The 19,935-nt window shown below is 37.8% G+C and overlaps 1 protein-coding gene across 4 annotated transcripts in view; it reads left to right on the forward strand.

Moving 5' to 3' along the window:
- The window catches only part of LOC145663896 (uncharacterized), a 77,453-nt gene extending 57,995 nt beyond the window's left edge, over positions 1-19,458 (forward strand). For all 4 annotated transcript variants that reach the window (XM_081730062.1, XM_081730063.1, XM_081730064.1 and 1 more), the window contains exons 8-9: positions 13,968-14,123; positions 18,790-19,458. In XM_081730062.1, the coding sequence (XP_081586188.1) occupies positions 13,968-14,123; positions 18,790-19,243 (610 nt within the window). In that variant the 3' untranslated portion in view covers positions 19,244-19,458. The remainder of the gene's footprint in view (positions 1-13,967; positions 14,124-18,789) is intronic.
- Positions 19,459-19,935: the final 477 nt, after the last annotated feature.

Here is a 19,935-nt window from a genome sequence, read left to right on the forward strand (position 1 = left end):
ACGCGTTGAGCCAATAAGGGTTCAGCTGTTGCTAAGCGAGAGATCCTTAGCAAAAGGGGGTGAAATTTCTTCAGCTGATAGCAGCGCCTGGAACGGAAGACTAGGTGTCAAGTCAATGTTGTATCTGTATAGTTGTTTATCTATATGTATTCTAAATCTAAAGCACATCAGTATTCCGTATGAGATCGTACTTGGTGGGTACGGTGGTTCAGTGGTAAAGCGCTTACCTCTGGCGCGTGGGGTCTATGGTTCGATCCCCGGCCAAGTTAGTTTGTGATATACAACTTCGTGCTCGTGGGTTTTCTCGGAGCACTCCCGTTCAGTTGTTCTTTCAGAAAAAAATGTTACGGGGGTCCACACTTAGTATACCGAGGGGCACTGCTGATAGTATTCTACAGAGGTTGTTCAGCCTACGTTTGGCCGATTTCGTTTCTTCCCCTTCCCGGGCAGAATGAACTCATCCGACCTGGCTCGTGGCATCCTGCAGTGTTGTGCAGTGGCTTCCTGAGAACGGAGTTGTTTTTCCGCGCGGACGACAATAACGCACAAAACAGGACCATTGTTGTGAGTGTTCTGTTGTGTGTGGGTTTCCGTTCTGTGACCAAAATGCCGCCCAAACTAACGAGGAATCGGTCTCAAGTGTAAACAACCGATTTGGTTGCGGTCAGGATATGTGTTACGGGAGACCAAAGTAGGAGACACGTATTCTGGCGTTTGGGCCCATACGCAGAAATTTCCGAAATACGGGGCCCCAAAGTGCTCCCACATGCTATAACTAGGAAGCGAATGACGTTACTTGTAGAGATGCAAGGACTCGGAAAAAAAACTGGCTTTTTTGGAAAAAAAACTCTGTTTTTTCTGCTTCGCTTTTTTGCTTGAGAAATTTTGGGCTTTTTTCAAAATTCTGCTTTAAATTGATAAATCAGATTTTGTTTCGCTTCTCTATAACACAAAAATCATTTAATTAGTGGTTGATGCCGATAATAATATAAAACCTCGAAAATAAACCATGAATTTCGAAAAGATATTTCAAACAATTTTACTTCTCAACATGTTTACATTATGAATTCCAAAGGATTAACCAATGCATATAATAAGATATTTTTAACTTCCTATATACAAAAGTAAGCAGGGTTGGGAAGAACCATGGTTGTTTTTGAAAATGCCAAAAACTCGTTTTTTGGGGGTAGTTCAAACTAGGCTTTTTTGGGTTAAACCAGGTTTTTTGGGTTTAGATATTTTGCTTTATGTATTTATATTACATATTGACAGAAATAAGTTTGTTTCGCCTTGGTGTTATTATGCAACAACGGGGTTACGCTGGAAGAGGTCACATAAGCTTAAAGAAGTCCGGTCAGTAAATTTCTTAAATTGGGAAACTCCCGCTCTAGCCATCGGGAAAATCCCGTCATTACTCTAAATGTAAAGCAATAACGGAAAATTCCTGTTATTGCTTTGCATGTAAAATTTAAAGGTTAACGTATTATAATCAGTACGCTAAAACTGAGGTATTAAATTACAAATTTAGTACGTACATATCATTGAAAGTCCAATCCAAGCTAATGTTGGAAGCTACGTAGGCAATCGATAAATTATGCCAATTTCTATCAATATATTTAAGGAACCTTGGCTTCTTTATAAAACAACGGGCATTCAGGCATGCAGAAATATACAATTTGGTTTCGTTTCGTATGTTCAGGCTTAACATCCTTACGTAATACCGAGGTTATCAAGGAGAAGACTTTCGCTTAAAGTTACATCTGAATCGCTACTTTGTTTACGCATGAAAGAAAGGTTGTGGTTCAACCAAGAATTAAACATGGGACACCTTGATCAAAAGGTGAAAAGGAAATAAAACTAATGCAGATTGTTTGATGTGTGGAAACGTCACCATGAAGTTCACACGATTCGCATTTTTCGTTTTTATTTTTTTGGTTTAAACCAATTGTTTATTTTTTAAAAAAAGAAAAGAAAACAGCTGGTGTAAACCAACCAACCCTAAAAGTAAATACTTCTTTTAAAAAATACACAAATAACTAGCAAAATTCTATGTAGTATTTTTACTTCAAAATATTCCATACTCTCTTTTTGGAACAAAATAAAATTAAAATAAAACATAAGAGAAATACTTAGATTTATATGATACACTTAAAGGCTGCACATCTAGAGCTTTTAGTTCTGTATATTCTTGAAATTCTAGTTTTATACAACCACCATCACGGTTTACTCAATCCTCAAGTTTTCTGAACTTTAACAAGAGGGATTCAATATATGAAGGGTGTGAGGCAAGAACATGGTAACCCATAATTTTACTATTTTAAGAAATTAGACATTTTCTGCTGCACAATCTATTTTGAAAGTCGGAAACCGATTTTTCACATAAGACTATACATGAGGGACTAAACGAAGCGGTATGCGTTGTCTATCTGCTGCATAACTCAGCAATTGAAAATTTGTTGGTTACCATGTTCTTGGCTCACACCTTTCATATCAGGGTTGGCTAAAACCATGGTTTTATTGAAAAAAAAAAAAAAAAGTTTTATGGATTAAATAATTTATTCTACGTATGTATATATATTAGATGTGGACAGAAATTTGCTTGTGTCGCCTTGGTGTTATTGTTGCAACAACAAGGTTATGCTGGAAGGGGTCTCATAAGCTAAAACAGAATCCAAACCGTTTCTCGGCTTACATCGAAAAGAAATTGTCCATTTGGACAGGAAACCGGGACTAATTTGTCATAAATGCTATTGCCGACTTACTCACGAAGGATACTTGATTTTAAAAAAATACGTTGTACTGATCTTTACATAGGCCTACTTGTTAATATAATTGTCAAGAGTCATTTCAGAAGGACAAAAAGATAAACAGTTACACAAGTAAACACATTATACAGAATTATATACAAATCGGGAAACTCCCGCCTTAGCCATTGGAAAAATCCTGCTATTACTTTAAATGTATTTGCATGTAAAATTTTAAGGTCATTTTATCATAATCACTTCACTAAAACTGAGGTATTACATTACAAATTCGGTATGTAGATATCATTCAATAAAATAAAAACCAAGTCAAATCCAAGCTGATGTTGGAAGCTACGTAGGCAGTTAATAAATTTTGCCAATTTCTATCAATACATTTAAGCAACCTTGGCTTCTTTATAAAACAACAGGCATTCATTCAAGTAGAAATATATAATTTGGTTTCATTTCGTATATTTAGGCTTAACACCCTTCTGAAATACCAAGGTTATCACGGAAAAGACTTTCGCTTAGAGGGTCACCTCGAATCGCTACTTGGTTTACACTTAGAAAAATAAACACACTGCTGAACAAGACTGCACTTATTTACTATAAAAACACATTTACACGTGACGTTTCGATGTTCTAGCCAAGATCCTCATCAGACGTACACAGTGTACGTCTAATGAGTATCTTGGCTAGAAGAGCGAAACGTCACGTGTAAATGTGTTTTTATATGAAATAAGCGCAGTCTTGTTCAGCAGTGTGTTTATTTTCTGATTTTATTCGCAAGACGTATGACTATGATTGTGTGTCAGGTTTACACTTGAAAGATGAGTTGTGATTCGACCGAGAATTGAACACGGGACCTCTTGATTAAAAGGTGAAAAATAGATAAACGTAATGCGGATGGTATGATATGTGAAAACGTCACCATGAAATTCACACGATTTAAAGCATTTTTCGGTTGTTTTTTTTAAACCACCTTGGGTTAAACCAGCCAACCCTGCTTCATATCATTACTTAACTTTCCCCATCCCACCACCACCACCACCAAAAAAAAAAAAAAAAAAAAAAAAAAAGACTACGGAATATATTTAAGTTAAGATAAATACAACTGCACAACAAACATGACTGAGTGGAGCTTTTGCGCTTGTATCGGGAAGTTCGGGATTCAACCCAGCATTCGACCATTCTGACAAAGCTTTTCTTCATTCCATCTGTGAAGTAGAAATAGTGCGTGTACTGTGAGTTGGCCGACTTCCTTTCTTATTGTTTTTAAATCGTTATTATTACTAATTACCAGCAGTGACGGTTTTGCGAAGGTTAGAGGGGCGGTCTCTCGGACTGAAGCCTGTTCCCCAAAATTAAATTACAGAATGTCTAAAACAAAGGAAATATCTATTAGTTATGCCTTTACTCATAAACTTTAAGCTCCCGCCAAATAAAAATTATGAATGTTTAGAAAAACTAAACATTAGTAAGAAAAACCCCTCCCAAAACACTCTTTTAAATCCGCCACTGATTCTCAGTGTAAAATGATCTTCAAGGTTGTATTCGGAAGATTATTGCTAAACATATAAATGAAACGAAATATTATGCCTGTACTCATAAACTTCAAGCTCCTCCCAAATAAAATTCGGACATTTTAGAAAACGAAACAATCAGAGAAACCCCTCCCAAAGTACTTTTCTCAATCCACTAGTGATTATTTGTATACATTAGTATTCAAGATTGTATCCGGAAATTATTGCTAAATCGTTGCACAGCTACAGTATAACAGAAATGTGGAAGTACGGTTTGACGGATATATTGAAAAACGTACGCTTTGACGGATATATAGAAAAACATAAGTTTAACTTTCGCACTAGAAGCTAGAGTACTAAGCTCTTAGAAATGAAACACGAATGACAAACTATAATGATCTAGAGAAGAAAAAAATGTCGATAACTCAAAAGTTAAATAGCCTCTAAAATTGCCCTCAAATACTACATTCTTTATATTAGCTTTAATTCGTAAAACATGTGCTCCATCCATCTTGATGGTGAATTTCAGAGCGAAATATGGCATTTAGGTCATGGAATTCTTATATAACTATAGAATATACTATAGGAAAGCTATTTAGATAGAAAAATCATGAAAATGAAAAAAAGCCAAAATTTCCAAAATTCTCGTTTTTTCCCCAAAAAAGCCGGCTTTTTATGTGAAAAAAATCATCGATTTAAAAAAGCCGGCTTTTTTGCATCTCTAGTTACTTGTACACAACCGATTTGGCTTGGGTCCGGATATCTGTTTGGGGAGACCAAAATAGGAGACACGTATTTTGGCGTCTGGGCCCATACGCAGACATTTCCGAAATACGGTCCCCGAAAGTGCACCTATATGCTATAACTATGAAGCGAATGAAGTTACTTGTACACAAGCGATTTGGCTGAGGTCCGAATATGTGTTACGGGAGACCAAAATAGGAGAACGTATTTTGGCGTTTGGGCCCATACGCAGAAATTTCCGAAATGCGGGGCCCCAAAATGCCCCTACACGCTATAACTAGGAAGCGAATGACGTTACTTGTACACAACCGATTTGGCTCGGGTCCGGATATCTGTTACGGGAGACCAAAATAGGAGACACGTATTTTGGCGTTTGGGCCCATACGCAGAAAATTCCTAAATACGGGGCCCTCAAAGTGCCCATACATGCTATGACTAGAAAGCGAATGACGTTACTTGTACACAAGTAATTTGGCTGGGGTCCCTGCTACTGCACTTTGGGGCTCCTATTTCGAAAATTTCTGCGTATGGGCCCAAACGCCAAAATACGTGTCTCCTAATTGTGTCTCCAGTAACACATATCCGGACCCCAGCCAAATCGGTTGTGTACAAGTAACGTCATTCGCTTCCTAGTCATAGCATGTGGGGGCACTTTGGGGCCCCGTATTTCGGAAATTTCTGCGTATGTGCCCAAACGCCAAAATAGGTGTCTCCTAATTTGGTCTCCCGTAGCACATATCCGAACTCCAGCCAAATCGGTTGTGTACAAGTAACGCCATTCGCTTCCTAGTTATAGCATGTAGGGGCACTTTGGGGCCCCGTATTTTGGAAATTTCTGCGTTATGGGCCCAAACGTCAGAATACGTGTCTCCTAATTGTGTCTCCAGTAACACATATCCGGACCCCAGCCAAATCGGTTGTGTACAAGTAACGTCATTCGCTTCCCAGTCATAGCATGTGGGGGCACTTTGGGGCCCCGTATTTCGGAAATTTCTGCGTATGTGCCCAAACGCCAAAATAGGTGTCTCCTGATTTTGGTCTCCCGTAGCACATATCCGAACTCCAGCCAAATCGGTTGTGTACAAGTAACGCCATTCGCTTCCTAGTTATAGCATGTAGGGGCACTTTGGGGCCCCTTTTTTTTGGAAATTTCTGCGTATGGGCCCAAACGTCAGAATACGTGTCTCCTACTTTGGTCTCCCGTAACACATATCCGGACCCCAGCCAAATCAGTTGTTTACACTTGAGACCGTTTCCTCGTAAGTCGGTTTTGGTAAGACTATGTTGCGGCTCTTTATGACGCCCACTTTAGTGTTTCTGTCATTAGAAAACAGTGCAAGAAGAATGGTTGCAACATCAGTTTAAGTGGAATAAAAAATGTTATTAAAAAGTACAAGGGCAATGAAGCTCCACCATTTGGATCACCAACGAAGTTGCCTAGGAAGCGGGAATGCACCAAGGTCACCTCCACCATGCAGAGGAAACTTCGCAAAATGACAATACAAGAAAATCCGCCAACACAAAGGTGTATGGCTAATCGTCTTGACGTGTCTTTGGGGGATGAGAGCCGGATGTTACACCATCAACTCAAGCTGGAAAAAGTCATGAAATCTCGCGACCATCTTCTCACGGATGCCCACCAGAAGGAACGAAAGTGTAACGCCCGGAAGCTGTACGAACGGCATCTGGCAAAACAAAGGTGGATGTACGTCGTAACGCTCGATGAAGCATGGATTTACCTTTCCGACTGCGGCAAACCGAGAGCCATGATGTACCGAGAGAAAGGCGCCAAGAACTTCAGAAGGTGGGTCCGTGTTTGTAAAGAATCCTTCCCAAAAGGGTTCATGGTCGTTACTGGCTACTGTTACCGAGGTAAACTGAAGATTCGTAGGGCGGCGAAGAACTGCAAAATACATTCGCAGTATTTTCAGGAGCAGATGATGCGGCCGATCTACGAGCATGAGATTCCAACAATGTACGGAAATCTGGTGCGCATTCACATGGACAAGGCCTCATCACATACCTCACGATCGTCCCTCGCATTCTACAGGGAGATGGAGGAGGCAAGTGGTATGCAGGTGATACTTTCAATGAGGTACCTGTTAAATCTCCAGATGCAAGTCCTATGGACTATTGTGGATTTAGATTGCTGAAGCGGGCTTTGGGAAAACGGCGTGTGACAACTGTGGAAGGGAAAGCTGTGCAAAGGGAATGGGACAAGATTCCCCTCCCAGTTCTTCAGAGAAGCCTATTACAGTGGAAATTACGCTATCGGGCTATTGTTAGGAATCAAGGGAAACACATCGAGCACTTACGGACCTGGCGCCATGGATTCTTCTAAATTTTTAGGTAAGTCGAAATTGACCAAATGTAGACTGAACAACCTCTGTATTATTATATTATAAACGTACCAGTATTAATTTGATCTAGTCTGGGGGGCAGTGCCCCCCCAAAATCATGTCTGGAAGAAACACTGCTCCCGTTTCCTCCCACTTGCTCATTCCACCAATTCTTCCGTCATCATTCACTTGCTTTAGTCATCGTCTTCCTTAGCCTAACAGGTATAATTGAAGATTCGCTGTAGAGAACAATGTAAGTGCCATCTTGGAATTGTTTCACTTATTTTATTTTTTTAATATGTTTATGCCTTAATGCCTTAGTTAGATGTTCATATTTCATTATATGCTAGGTTGTATTTCTAAGCACTAATATTTTCTACTTTGTGACGCTTGGGCACAAGTTACTATCTTTTGTCACTATTGTTACAGTAACTTTTGTTGATGGCACTTACACTGTTTTCTACAACAAGTCTTCAATTGTGGAACGTTAACCTCAAAGATTTCATTTTTGAGATGGGACTTTTGAAGAACCTTGTATGAGTGCCAGACAGAAAGTATTGTTTCGATTGCTGGTTATTGAACAATAGGTTGACGTAAGGCACCGTATGCTTGTGATTTATTCATTTGTGGAATTAGAGAAGATTTGTCAATCAATAGAGCACGATTGAAACTCGTGTTTAACAATGAAAGTTCCGTAGTACGTTGACGAAATGAATTCATAATTGCTCCTCTACTCTTGATTTTGATTCTTCTTACTATTGTTTCGTAACTTTAAAAATATTGAATGAGTTACAAATACTGATTGGTACTCAGCTGTCATGTTTATATACAAAAGAATGATTTGTTAGTTTTGAATACAGTTACTGTTGGGAAAGGTATTTCAGATAATGCATAGTTCTTAGAATAACTATATACAATAGAAATATAAGTTGTTGGAATCTCGGTAGTAAGTTGAAAGAATAAGTTAGACGCGTCTATCTATGTATATTATTGGTATAAAGGTAGCTATATTGAATTTAACTCAATCATTGATACATACAGAATTGATTTGAAGGAATTAAAATCTGTCTAAGGGGAATACCTCCATGCATATTGTAAGGATCCCCACATCACGACACGAGCACATGTCAACACAACACGTGCTATTGCTTATAAACAGCCTAGCAGACAAGAAACCGACACGAAAGATGCCGAGGAACACCAAAAGAAGACGGACCTCACGGAAGGACCCGAAGAGGATAGATAAAAGGCGGACCACCGAGGCACCCAGTATCAGTTGTCCAACTGATCAAATCACCTACACCGCCCTGAGGTCGCACTGGACTAGGGGTACACCTATCCTTACTCGAGATCGCACTGGACCAAGGGTCCTTACTACAACCTAGCCTCGCGAAGCTGCCTTGAGCTGAGAGGGCTATCCTTCAAAACTCACCAGAACCGGCAGGTGTCTTGGAGACTGCCTTGAGAGAAGGGGCACCGTGCAAACACCTATTTCCTCTCATCTGGATAATAACAAGATAGACACTATTTTACTTTGTAATCAAAGACGTTTTGTATTTAACAAATTTTTATTAATAAATTGCTGAAGGGGATAAATCTCGGTCCATTATTGACTCTACCAAAGTCATTAACAATATGAACTTCTTGTATGCTGCCTCTACATAACTGATAACTAAAGGTTTCTACTTACAGAATGAAAAAGGAGTTAGGTGTAATGCTGACCATGATGATGACTTGATAGTTTAGTCAGTCTACAAATTTGACGATACAGAATGTCGCCTCTAACCAACCTGTCGCTTATGACCCTTTATTTATTTTGTGGTCAGTTTATATATTTTTCAGTCTTCGTCTTTCATCTGCATGAATTTCCTGTTTGTTTCTGTATTTCGATTCTGTCATTTTCAAATTAATGTACACTCATGTCAAAATGATTGTCGCATATCTATAACTATCTTCTTGTAAGAATATAATTTGATAATGATTTTGTAGGGTACTTTTAATACTGATACTATGTGTATAATCGGGAAATCTATAATTATGGTAAAGTCCATAGGAAAAGAATTATAAATACGAAAATTAGAATGAGTGAAACAAAATGTTACTAAATGGACAGAAAAGTTTCATTTTCGTTTTATTTTTCTTATTTACTGCACTTTTGAAATGAAATTTGCCACATACATGTCTTTGCCGATTATACACATACCAACCTATAAGAAATACCGGGCAAATTCGTTATCAAATTATATTCCTACAACAACATGTTTATAGACATGCGACAATAATTTTGGACATGAGTGTACATAGATATTTTTTAAGCATTACATTACACTATTATATATATTTAATTTTAATACACCCCGTGTAGCTTTTAAACTAATACAGACAAAGCACGACGAAAGTTTGCACCATACAAATAGCGACAGGAATACATTGTTGTTAGGCATACCGGTCAGTACCATCAGACTACTAGTGTTGCCAACGCAACATAAAGTTTTAGTTTTCCAATGGCACTACGTCAGATTATTATCATATTTCAAGTCTACATGGTAAACAAAAAACAACAATATCACACTTACTACAAACATCGAAGTCCATCCGAACTTTGGAGGCTTCTACAACTGTAAGTACACGAGTGAGGCTGACGGGGCAATGTACGAGGAATGATCAGAAAGTAAAATTACAACGCCTGCAATGAAACGTGTGTATATATATGATTTCATACAACCAATGCAGCTAATAGATAATACGTACATTAGGTTATTTTTCGACATAGTCTCCATATCGGTTCAGGCACTTGTCGCTTTATGGAATGAGTTTGAAGGTTCCCTCCTGGTAAAAATCCTGTCCTTGCGTGTTCAGCCAATTGTCACGAACTTTACGGTACTGCAGAATATCGTGCATAATATGACGAACGCTTCCGAACGATATTCCCAATTATGCCATTAGATACCGTAACAGGATCTTCCTGTTGTCCTGAATCAGCGAGATGTGTTGAAATTTGTTGATGCCGTGGTGGGTCGGCCACTGCGTTCCTCGTCGGTATGTGATGTTTACTCCATAGGATGGTAGACCAAGTAGAGCAAACATTACAATAAATAGTCATTAATCGAATTTTTCACCCGAGCGTTAACGACGAAACAGGTTATTACAAAAGAATAGCTTCCTTCACCGCTAACTACACATAGGTGAGAATTTAAATAACAACCTTAAACTTATGAATATGACAAAATTTCAGCATCATTTAGTCTGAAAAACAACTTACAACGATAATTAGCTAGCATCAATATATATTCCGTACCATGCACAACAAAGAAAATGAACATGAGGCAGCATTTCTCGGGTCAGAATAACGCTAATGGTACGCACAATTGGGGATTATATTTAATATTAACACTATACTTACATGTCTTTGCAAGTACAAGGTAAGATTATAACAACAAAAAATATTGATGTTTTTAAATAATGCAGATACAAACGGATATACTAAATATTATATTTTAGATTAGTTGTTTCAGCAGCGATGAAAGGTGAGTCATCTCATTAGTATATTTGGTGCTGAATGAAGGCTGCTTCTCGCGCCTTTTCCTTATTCTCGCTGCTCACCTGAGTCCCACCTACTAAAATGACGTAAGCGCAAGTACGATTGTGATTGCCAAGGCCACTGGCTGAGTCGTCTGCTCGTCGCTTATATGCATCCGTTGCGAGAACGTACAACAATTATCTACACTATTTGTTTAAAGGTAGCAGACTTTTAAAATAAAAAGGATTTAATTGGCTGAGCCGGGTACATCAAAAATAATGCACATATAAGTTTATTACAGGTAACGTTTACTGTATCAGCTACAAACTTTCGACATCATTCTGCGACATACTGACGAGACATTACAGTCTCTTCGTAAACCTCTACCAGCTGCCGGTGAATTTCAGCCGCGGTTACATATTTCGCTCATAGAAATCGAATAACTGAGCGATCTTCTTCACGAGACTAGTTTTCCAAACGAGTCGCCATTTGTGTTTACATACAACTAGCGCCGAAGGTAGCGAGTGGCTGAAACTTCACAGCTGCCAACTTCATGTATTAAAATTATCGCACACTCTGCATTCGTCTCTAACAGACGAAACTCCAGAAATATCGGTCTTGTAACCTTAGTTTTTGATCCTCCCTCGTACATTCAAAGTACCTTAGTGTCAAATGCTATGATAGTGATAAGACGCATTTCAAATAAATTGAAACGAAGTTAACAAGGGATTGAAAATTTGACTTTATTTTAAAGGCTTTATTTCGAAAAACTGCTTTGATAAATACCATATCCCATCATATAGATAATTTTCAATAGAGATAAAGATGATAATGCCGTTTACAGCACTTTGATATTTTAAACCGCATTGGTAAAATTTGCAGCATTGTTTAAATTTATATAATTGTGATAATTTGTAGTTACAACTATAAAAAAAATGGTGTTCTAATGTTAATGGAAGCAAAGTAAATTAATAATTGTTTTTTAAAAATCCCACAAATACGTCATTTAAGCAGTATATCAATCTTTATCAATGTTTTTTATATGTCTGGAACGACTTGAGATATCAAATTGCTGTAAATGACATTATGATATTTGCATATATTGAAAACCACTTATGTAATTAAATATGATATTTATGTAGCAATTTTTGGAGTTAAAGACTTTTGAAAATGGTCAAATTTTCAATTCCTTGTAACTTTGTTACTATTCATTCCAAATATGTCGCATCATGATTATAGTATTCGACACTAAACTACTTCAGATGTGCATTTCCGCGTCTGTCTTAGTTGCGTTATTTTGGCTGTACAGGTCTCCGAAATTTGCACTCTAATATCCTTAGTTCCTGAAACAATGAAAAAAATTGTTCTAAATTTTTACTTAACTTGTAGATTTGAAATATGAAATAAATTTTATTTATCTATTTGTAATCTGTAATAGGACTGCTATCTCAATCACAATAGACTTAAGTATTTTGATTATATAGAAATGTTTATATAAGAGCACATACGCAAATAAATGAATATACAGGGTGAGGCAAAAAGATGTTAACATTAAATGGGGGTTTACTCCCGTGAAATTACAAGGCAAAGATTTGGTTACAGGGTTTCAATTTAACACCCATCCCGCTCAATGCATGTATGGAGTCTGTCCATTGTTGATTGACCATTTGGGCAGGGATAACAGGATGACGTGAGTGATGCGGTGCTTCAGGTCTTCCAAATTGCTAGTTTTGCTGACATAACACACGATCCTTGACCATGCCCCACAACCAAAAGTCACATGGCGCAGGTTGGGGGAACGTGCTGACCATGGGAGAAGACCACGTCTACAAATACGCTTACCGAACGTGTCGTAAAACATAAAGAACACCAATTTATGTCACCGTGTATAAAATAAAACCTAAAGGAAGAGGGAAAAAGTAACAGAAATAAAACTGAAGATAAATATACACAGTTTTGCTTTAGGTGCATGAAAGTAGTATTTATATAATTATATCACTTTACAGAACAAAAAACAAAACAACATATGCAATAGTATGATAAACCCAACGCATTTCTTTCCTAACGTTGTTTCCTGTTCTGCGCCGTTAATTTACTTCACACTTGGACGCCTTGTCTTTCGAAAACGAAGCGGAATCTGCCGCATGTTTAGGAACGTTTTGGTGTCAGCAATCATATGCTAACGTGTGGACGTCTAGTGCCATTTGAAAACATAACACTTTGTACCAGGTTGGCAACAGCAACCACGCAATAACCTCAAACGTTGATTAGTTTCATTCTTCATGTTAGTGTAAATGTATTTGCATAGGCATAATTCCACGTAATTGTATTATTCTTGTAATATTGAACATTTCAATTCACTTTCCCATAGTGAGCCATTGTAGGGGCTCGACATTTGAACACCCTGTATCTCGGAAACGAAGTGGCATCGGACCTATCTTTATACGAACATTTTTACTTATTCGGATGCCCGCAATCAACTAAAATGCAAACTAAACTTTTCTTAACTAATGCAAAACACCAAAATACGACTGCGAACTTCATTATGATGTAGAGAAAATTAGCCATACCTACAGAGAATTCTTAGGAAGCTAGGATCATTTTTTGAAGCCTCTGAAAGACAGTTGACGTTTCTTTTGAGCAGAAATGTACGAAATTTATATATATATATATATATATATATATATACTGTGTAGGTTATATGGGACGCGGATCTACAGCTTAAAGCTAAGAAAAGGGAAACTAAACTCCAACTCAGCTACGCTATTCAATTATAGAAGAGTATTTAAACTTCAGATCTCAAGATTTTTTGTTGTTAATGCTTTTTAGACAGAATTTTGTATCTGAATTTTACAGTATTTTTTTTTAATTGAAAAACTTCTTTTTTCGTTAAGTGCAGTTATTTTTTTCGTAAACAAAGACTATCTTGTTTCTTTCTTTCAAGTAACAAATCGAAACACATTGTCTTTAAGTATTAATAGAGACTGATGTTATGCAAATTGTGATCCTTTGTTTTGAAAATGTTGAAATAATACCAAGTCCCTCTTTGATTTTGATTAAATAATTTCAAATATTGCCGAATGTTTGTTTGTTACAGAACATGTTGGAAGTGTCAAAAGAAGTTCGTCAAGGATGAAGGGTGTAATAAAATGAGGTGTACGTGTGGAGCTATGATGTGTTACATTTGCCGACAGCCTGTGAAAGATTACAATCATTTTGTTGGAGGAGAAGCAGGTGGCAACACCAAGGGAAAGTAAGTGAAAATTGATCTGATGGAAACTCAAGATTAATGTTCAAAAGTTAACGACTAGAGGATTAATTCATTTCTTAAAGGAGTGGTTCTCAACCCATTTTATCACATCCTCTTGCTAGCGACCCCATTATAATTTCTGATTTGTAATAAGCTTGTATGGGATTTTTAAAATAACTGGACATTGCCGCACTAATGAAATTACACCATGCTCAGATATCTCATCAACTTTAAATTTTAATTGTATTTCCATATGCAGGTTTTGTTGCATTCGTATTTTTCTGGTATTTTAGTATGCAATTCTCGTTAGTTTCATGTCGTACCTCTTTCATGTAAATTGATTTTTAAACAAGTCTGCACTTGTTGAAAATGTTTAGTAGACTTATGTTTTGTTGTTCTTAACAGTATATATAAAACTAAAAATATGCCTATCAGAACAAAATTCATAACAATATTTAAAAATATTTTTCGATATTAAATTGTAATTATATTTCTCTCTTCCGCTTATCTTCGCGACCCCCAGGTTGAGAAATCCTGCTCTAGCACATCCCTCATGGCACTGTCTCAGCCAGTTTCTTTTCCTTTTTTCAGTTACATCTAAAATTGTCATTTTCTCCCCCACTATTTCTAGCACCCTCTCATTCGTTTTCCGCCCAACCCAACTAATTCTTCATTCTTCCTCACACTCACATCTGAAAATATTCCAGTATTTTTCATCCCATTTTGCATAATGTCCATGTTTCTGCCTCATACAGTGCAATACTCCATACGAGGCATTTTATGAGTCTATTCGAGGACTCACAAAATAAACTTCTACGTGCTTTATTCTCAATTCGTGTTCTTGCTTTTATTTCACGTTTTCACTTCTTATCATCACCAATAATACGACTAATATTACCAAGGTATCAAAAACTGGTTACCTCTTCTACTTGTATATGTGACACCGACCTCTTCATTTCAATCACCACGGCTTTTGTCTTTCTACCATTTATTTTCATCCCATATTTACAGTTCTTCCTCAAGTTTTCTAGCATTTTATTGATTTTCTTCTCAGATTCTGCAACAAGCGCCATGTCATCGGTAAACTATATATATATACCTAGTCTTCTACCGAAATACCGTGAGGCTCTTTTTCACTATCTCTTGTAGACATATATTAAATAATACTGGCGAACAACAGCATCCCTGTCAAATTCCTCTTCCAATTGCACTCTTCTCTGTGATTTCTTCCCTTATTCTAACACATGTTTTTTCACATATAAGTTTTTAAAGGAACTTGGATATTTCGTTCCAATCCAAGTTTCTCTAGAACTCTCAACAATAATTTCCAGTTCACGCGGACTAAAAGGCTTTTCTACGTCAATAAGTACAACATACACCTCTTTCCCTTTATATATATATATATATATATATATATATAGATAGATAGATAGATAGATAGATAGATAGATAGATAGATAAATCTTTCATCGATTACCCTTCATAAGCCAGTGGCATCTCTTATGCCCTTACCGCTCCTAAACCCAGACTGTTCCTCTTCAGCATCTTTATTTTTTCTTCCATATAACTTTTGTGTTCAGTGTTCGAAGCATAGTTTTACTGCATATGATATGAAACCAAGAATTGTACAGACCTCACATCTCTCTAATTCCATTTCTTAGCAAACAGTATGGTGATCTCTTGAGGAAATCTTTTGGCCACTCTCCTGTTTCATATATATATCATTGCAAAATGGGAACAATGCTTTCTTGCCCTTGTCTGCCATTTTCTTAATGAATTTGAGTGGTATATTATCTTACCTGCCCATTCCTAATCTGGGATATAACTTTTTCAAACTCATCCCGAAGAATATTAAACCGTTTATCATTCTCGCGTACTTCATTTTCTACTTCAACATCTAGGCCACGCGGTAGTCCTCAACATATTCTTCTACATCTTCTTAAGACTACTCTTCTCTCGCTGTCTTCCTTGCTATTCTTATTTTCTATTGCCATCGTAATACCCCTTGTTTCATACGAAGCTCCATAATTTCATTTTTTCCCTCATATTTTTCAACTCTTTCTAATTCTTCTATGTCAAAGCATTTTCTTTTTTGCTTTGTCTGCTTCGCTTCGTAAATTGTTTAACTTCATGTACATCTTTTTGCCCTCTGATCGTGGTAAATAATAATTTCGGTAGAGATGGAAAAAGGTTCAAATACGAGGGGCGTCCAATAAGTTATCTACTTAGACAGGAAGGGAGGGGCGGAGCATAATGACTCTTACACGCACGCCAAGGCCACTGTTGGGGATCCCACTGCGCAATTTGTGGTCACGGAGCAATGCAGTGACCGTGAGCAGAGTATTTCTGATACGCCGCATCCCCAGAATTCTCAGCCTGCACAGAGTGCCGAATGCAGCTGTCCCAAGATTTGTTGGACTTCCTTGAGGAGGACCAGGACAAATTCCTGGCTCAGCTAGTGACAGAGAACGAAACCTGGACCGCCATTTTTCCACAACGAGGTCCAACAGTCTGTTTCCCAGTGGATTGCAGGCCATGACAAAGCCTTTTTTTTTTCTGGGATTTCTTCGCTGCCCACAAAGTGGCAACGGTGCATAGACCTCCATGTGGACTACATCGAAAACAGTGTCTAGATAGATAACTTATTGGACGCCCCTCGTAGCATGTGTACTATTTCCATTGATAGTGTGTCTGTGTACAAGTCTTGTTTCTGATTTAGTGTGCAATCAACGCAAATAATTTGCAATACAACATTTTCGTTCGTATTGTTACATTTATAGGATAGCCTATTCTGAGTAGAGATAAGTTTGCTTTAAATTGCGCTTCCAGCAATGTTACAATTCTTCCTTTCTCTATCAATGAAATGAAATTTCTAGTTTTACGTCCTACGTTTATGCGATTTAAGCTAAAGGAGACGAATGATAAATGAAGGTAAAAAGATAATGAAAGAATTGATGGAATGAGAGTGTAAGAGTAAAAGCGGGAAAAGCGACAGACATGATGTCAACCACAACCTCATATGGTATCGAAGCAGGGACTCCTCGCACCAGAGGTGGATGCTCTACCACTGAGCCACGAACCTCCCTTCTCTCAATGTTGGTTTATTTAGAATTTGGGATACTTCCGTAACACCTCATCAGGTACTTTACCTAATACAAAATGTATTAAATTCACTAGCAATCTTATCATTTATTTACTCACATCTTTCTAACATCCTTATTTTTTTTTCAAGTACCAATATAATTAGATATTGAAGTAATGCAAGAGAATGTATTCTACAATAATTCGTGAACTTTGCGGCAAAATCATCTTCAAATTTTCATTTGAAATCCAAACCACAAGTTCCGGATAAAACTACAGAATCTTCATCTTCATTTTGGCAGACTTTCTCTATTTTTATGCACTACACTTGTAGAAAAAGAAAAATAAACGTCCAGAAGAAAGTGATATAAAAGGTTGAAATCACGTCGGTTACTGGTAGAGAGCTGTAGACGCAATGAACAACAGCTCCGCGCTATAAGAAATACTGCCGATACCAAGTCGGAGCTCGTTGCACCAGTTGGTAGTATACCAAAGCAATGATCGAGTGTTTCCCGCACCATACTGAGCGCCAAATTGATTATGAATGGTGCCAGGGCAGTAAGCAAATTCAGTTCGTGAAATTAACGGAGTTTGAGCCAGCATATAATAGGAGGCTGAGTCTTGCGCAACACATTACACGAGAGAATTTTTCGCTGTGCATGATGGTGCAGTTGGCCTGAAGAAGGTGCACACGTACGTCACTCTTTCTCCGGACGACATTGGCATACTGATGCTTGCCTAGACGTCGGTATCAGACGGCAACCGAATAACACAGTACTGGTAATTGTGCAGCTAGAAAACCACCTGCACCCGCTTACTGGGGGCAGCAAAACTACAATCACGGATTCGTTCAAATCTTCACACTTTGCACTGTTCCGCTCATGGTGTTGCGAAAGTAGCAGCAGAGAAATGAATGGCACGTCATTGTGTTTATTGATGAGAGCCGGTTATCCCTTGGAGCTGAGAATGATCGTGTTCAGGTGTAACATCAGAGGTGAATGGCACCTTCAACTGTGTATACGGCAGCGACATAAAAGACTAGTGCCAGGCGTCGTGACGTTGTGCCCTAACGCTCTGTTCAAGGCATGCGTCATCTCTGGTCTGTGCGATCACGAGACCTATCCCCATTGAGTATGTGAGACTCACCGGCGACAAATTGCTCCAGTTGTTGAAGCGTGGGACAACTGACACATCTAAGACCGTCCCCATGTTGGAGGAGAATATACAGCATATTGGCATGATCTTTTCACACATCCTGTACATTCTCTGTGTGCATGAGTGTGCAATGTATAGTGTGTGTGTGTGCGTGGTGCGTGTGTGTGTATACAATTTGATTCTGGATCATATTTAGTTTTCTACACCTAGGTATAGAAAATACTGTTACATGTAACAATCAAATATCTAGTGGGCGATACTGAATAACTCACTGTTGCAGTTTGTTGCTTTAAATATTTGACAATTTACGTTACGTTTTGTGCAGTAAGTTGTAATTAATGCTTTTGCATTGTAAAACGTTCGTTTGCAGTTATTTTACAAAATGAAAATTAAATATACTATATATCTGATATGTCTGTAATTGTTGTTTCAGGTGTCCTCTGTACAGTGACAATGCTTTTATTCACGCCGAAGATGTTAAAAAGAGTGCCGAGATGGCAAAGCAAGAAGTACTAGCTAAAAATCCAGAAGTTCAGCTGAAACACGATCCTACGAAGATACTTCCTAAAGCACCTGACCGCCCCAAACAGTCGCCATGGCTCGTGAATGCTCCCCCTATTGCTCAAGTGAACTTGCATGGAATTGTGCCTCATTTCATGATCCATCCGAATCCAAATCAGCCTTACGGATTTATTCAAATGGCAGGCCACTGGGAGAATGTAAATTTCGGTTTCTTGAATGGCGAAGTAGGTCGACCTCAGGCACACATTCATGCTCGTGTACGCGCGCCAAGGCGGCCCCGTAATAATCCAAACGCTTATAATTGGCAACAGCCAGCACCTGGCCTTCAGCGTAATAGGCAAGTTCCTCATCCAGAGAATGTTTGAGATTTCAGCGAAAAAAATCTCAGACTGCAACTGAAATGTGATTTAGTTTTCTTCAGTGTGTTTTTGGTTAGTAAAAAGTAAATATGTCTCTTGATTTGGATTGTGCATTTTGTAATAAAAAAAGACATATTTTTTGTAAGTTTTATTGAAAAGAACTGTATAATGTAAATAAAAATAATAAAAAAGTTTTACAATAAAGAAGTTTAATTTCCTTTCTTTATTTGTTGTTATTTCTTATTGTTCATGCGAAGAATATCGTAAAATGACGCTGCCCTAATCTTAATTCTAAAAAGCTTTATCAGTTACGGTAATGGCACCCTATTGAAACTACTTTGTAAAGACAGTAGGATTGAAATATTTGGGTGGCCCATAACTGTTTGCGTTATTTCTTTTTTCTATGAAAATTATACATGAAAAATAAAATAATGTGCCAATGCGTGTTATGTTATTCAATAGGGTATTATGTGCTCTACAAAATGGTGTGTTCAGATTTCTTATGCTAATATACTTTCTGTTCTTTTGAGGTAATGAAAATAAAGTGACAAGTCCTGCTGATGTTTGAATTTAATTGAGGTGCCAAAGCCACAGAAGTTGTTCGAGGGATTTGTGAAGTTTATAGTGAAAAAGTGATGCCTTTTAGGACAGCTCAATATTGGTTTAAGCGATTCAAAGACGGCAATTTCGACCTCAAA

This window comes from Thermobia domestica, chromosome 11, assembly GCF_964235325.1.
Source record: "Thermobia domestica chromosome 11, izTheDome1.hap1.1, whole genome shotgun sequence".
NCBI lineage: Eukaryota > Metazoa > Arthropoda > Insecta > Zygentoma > Lepismatidae > Thermobia > Thermobia domestica.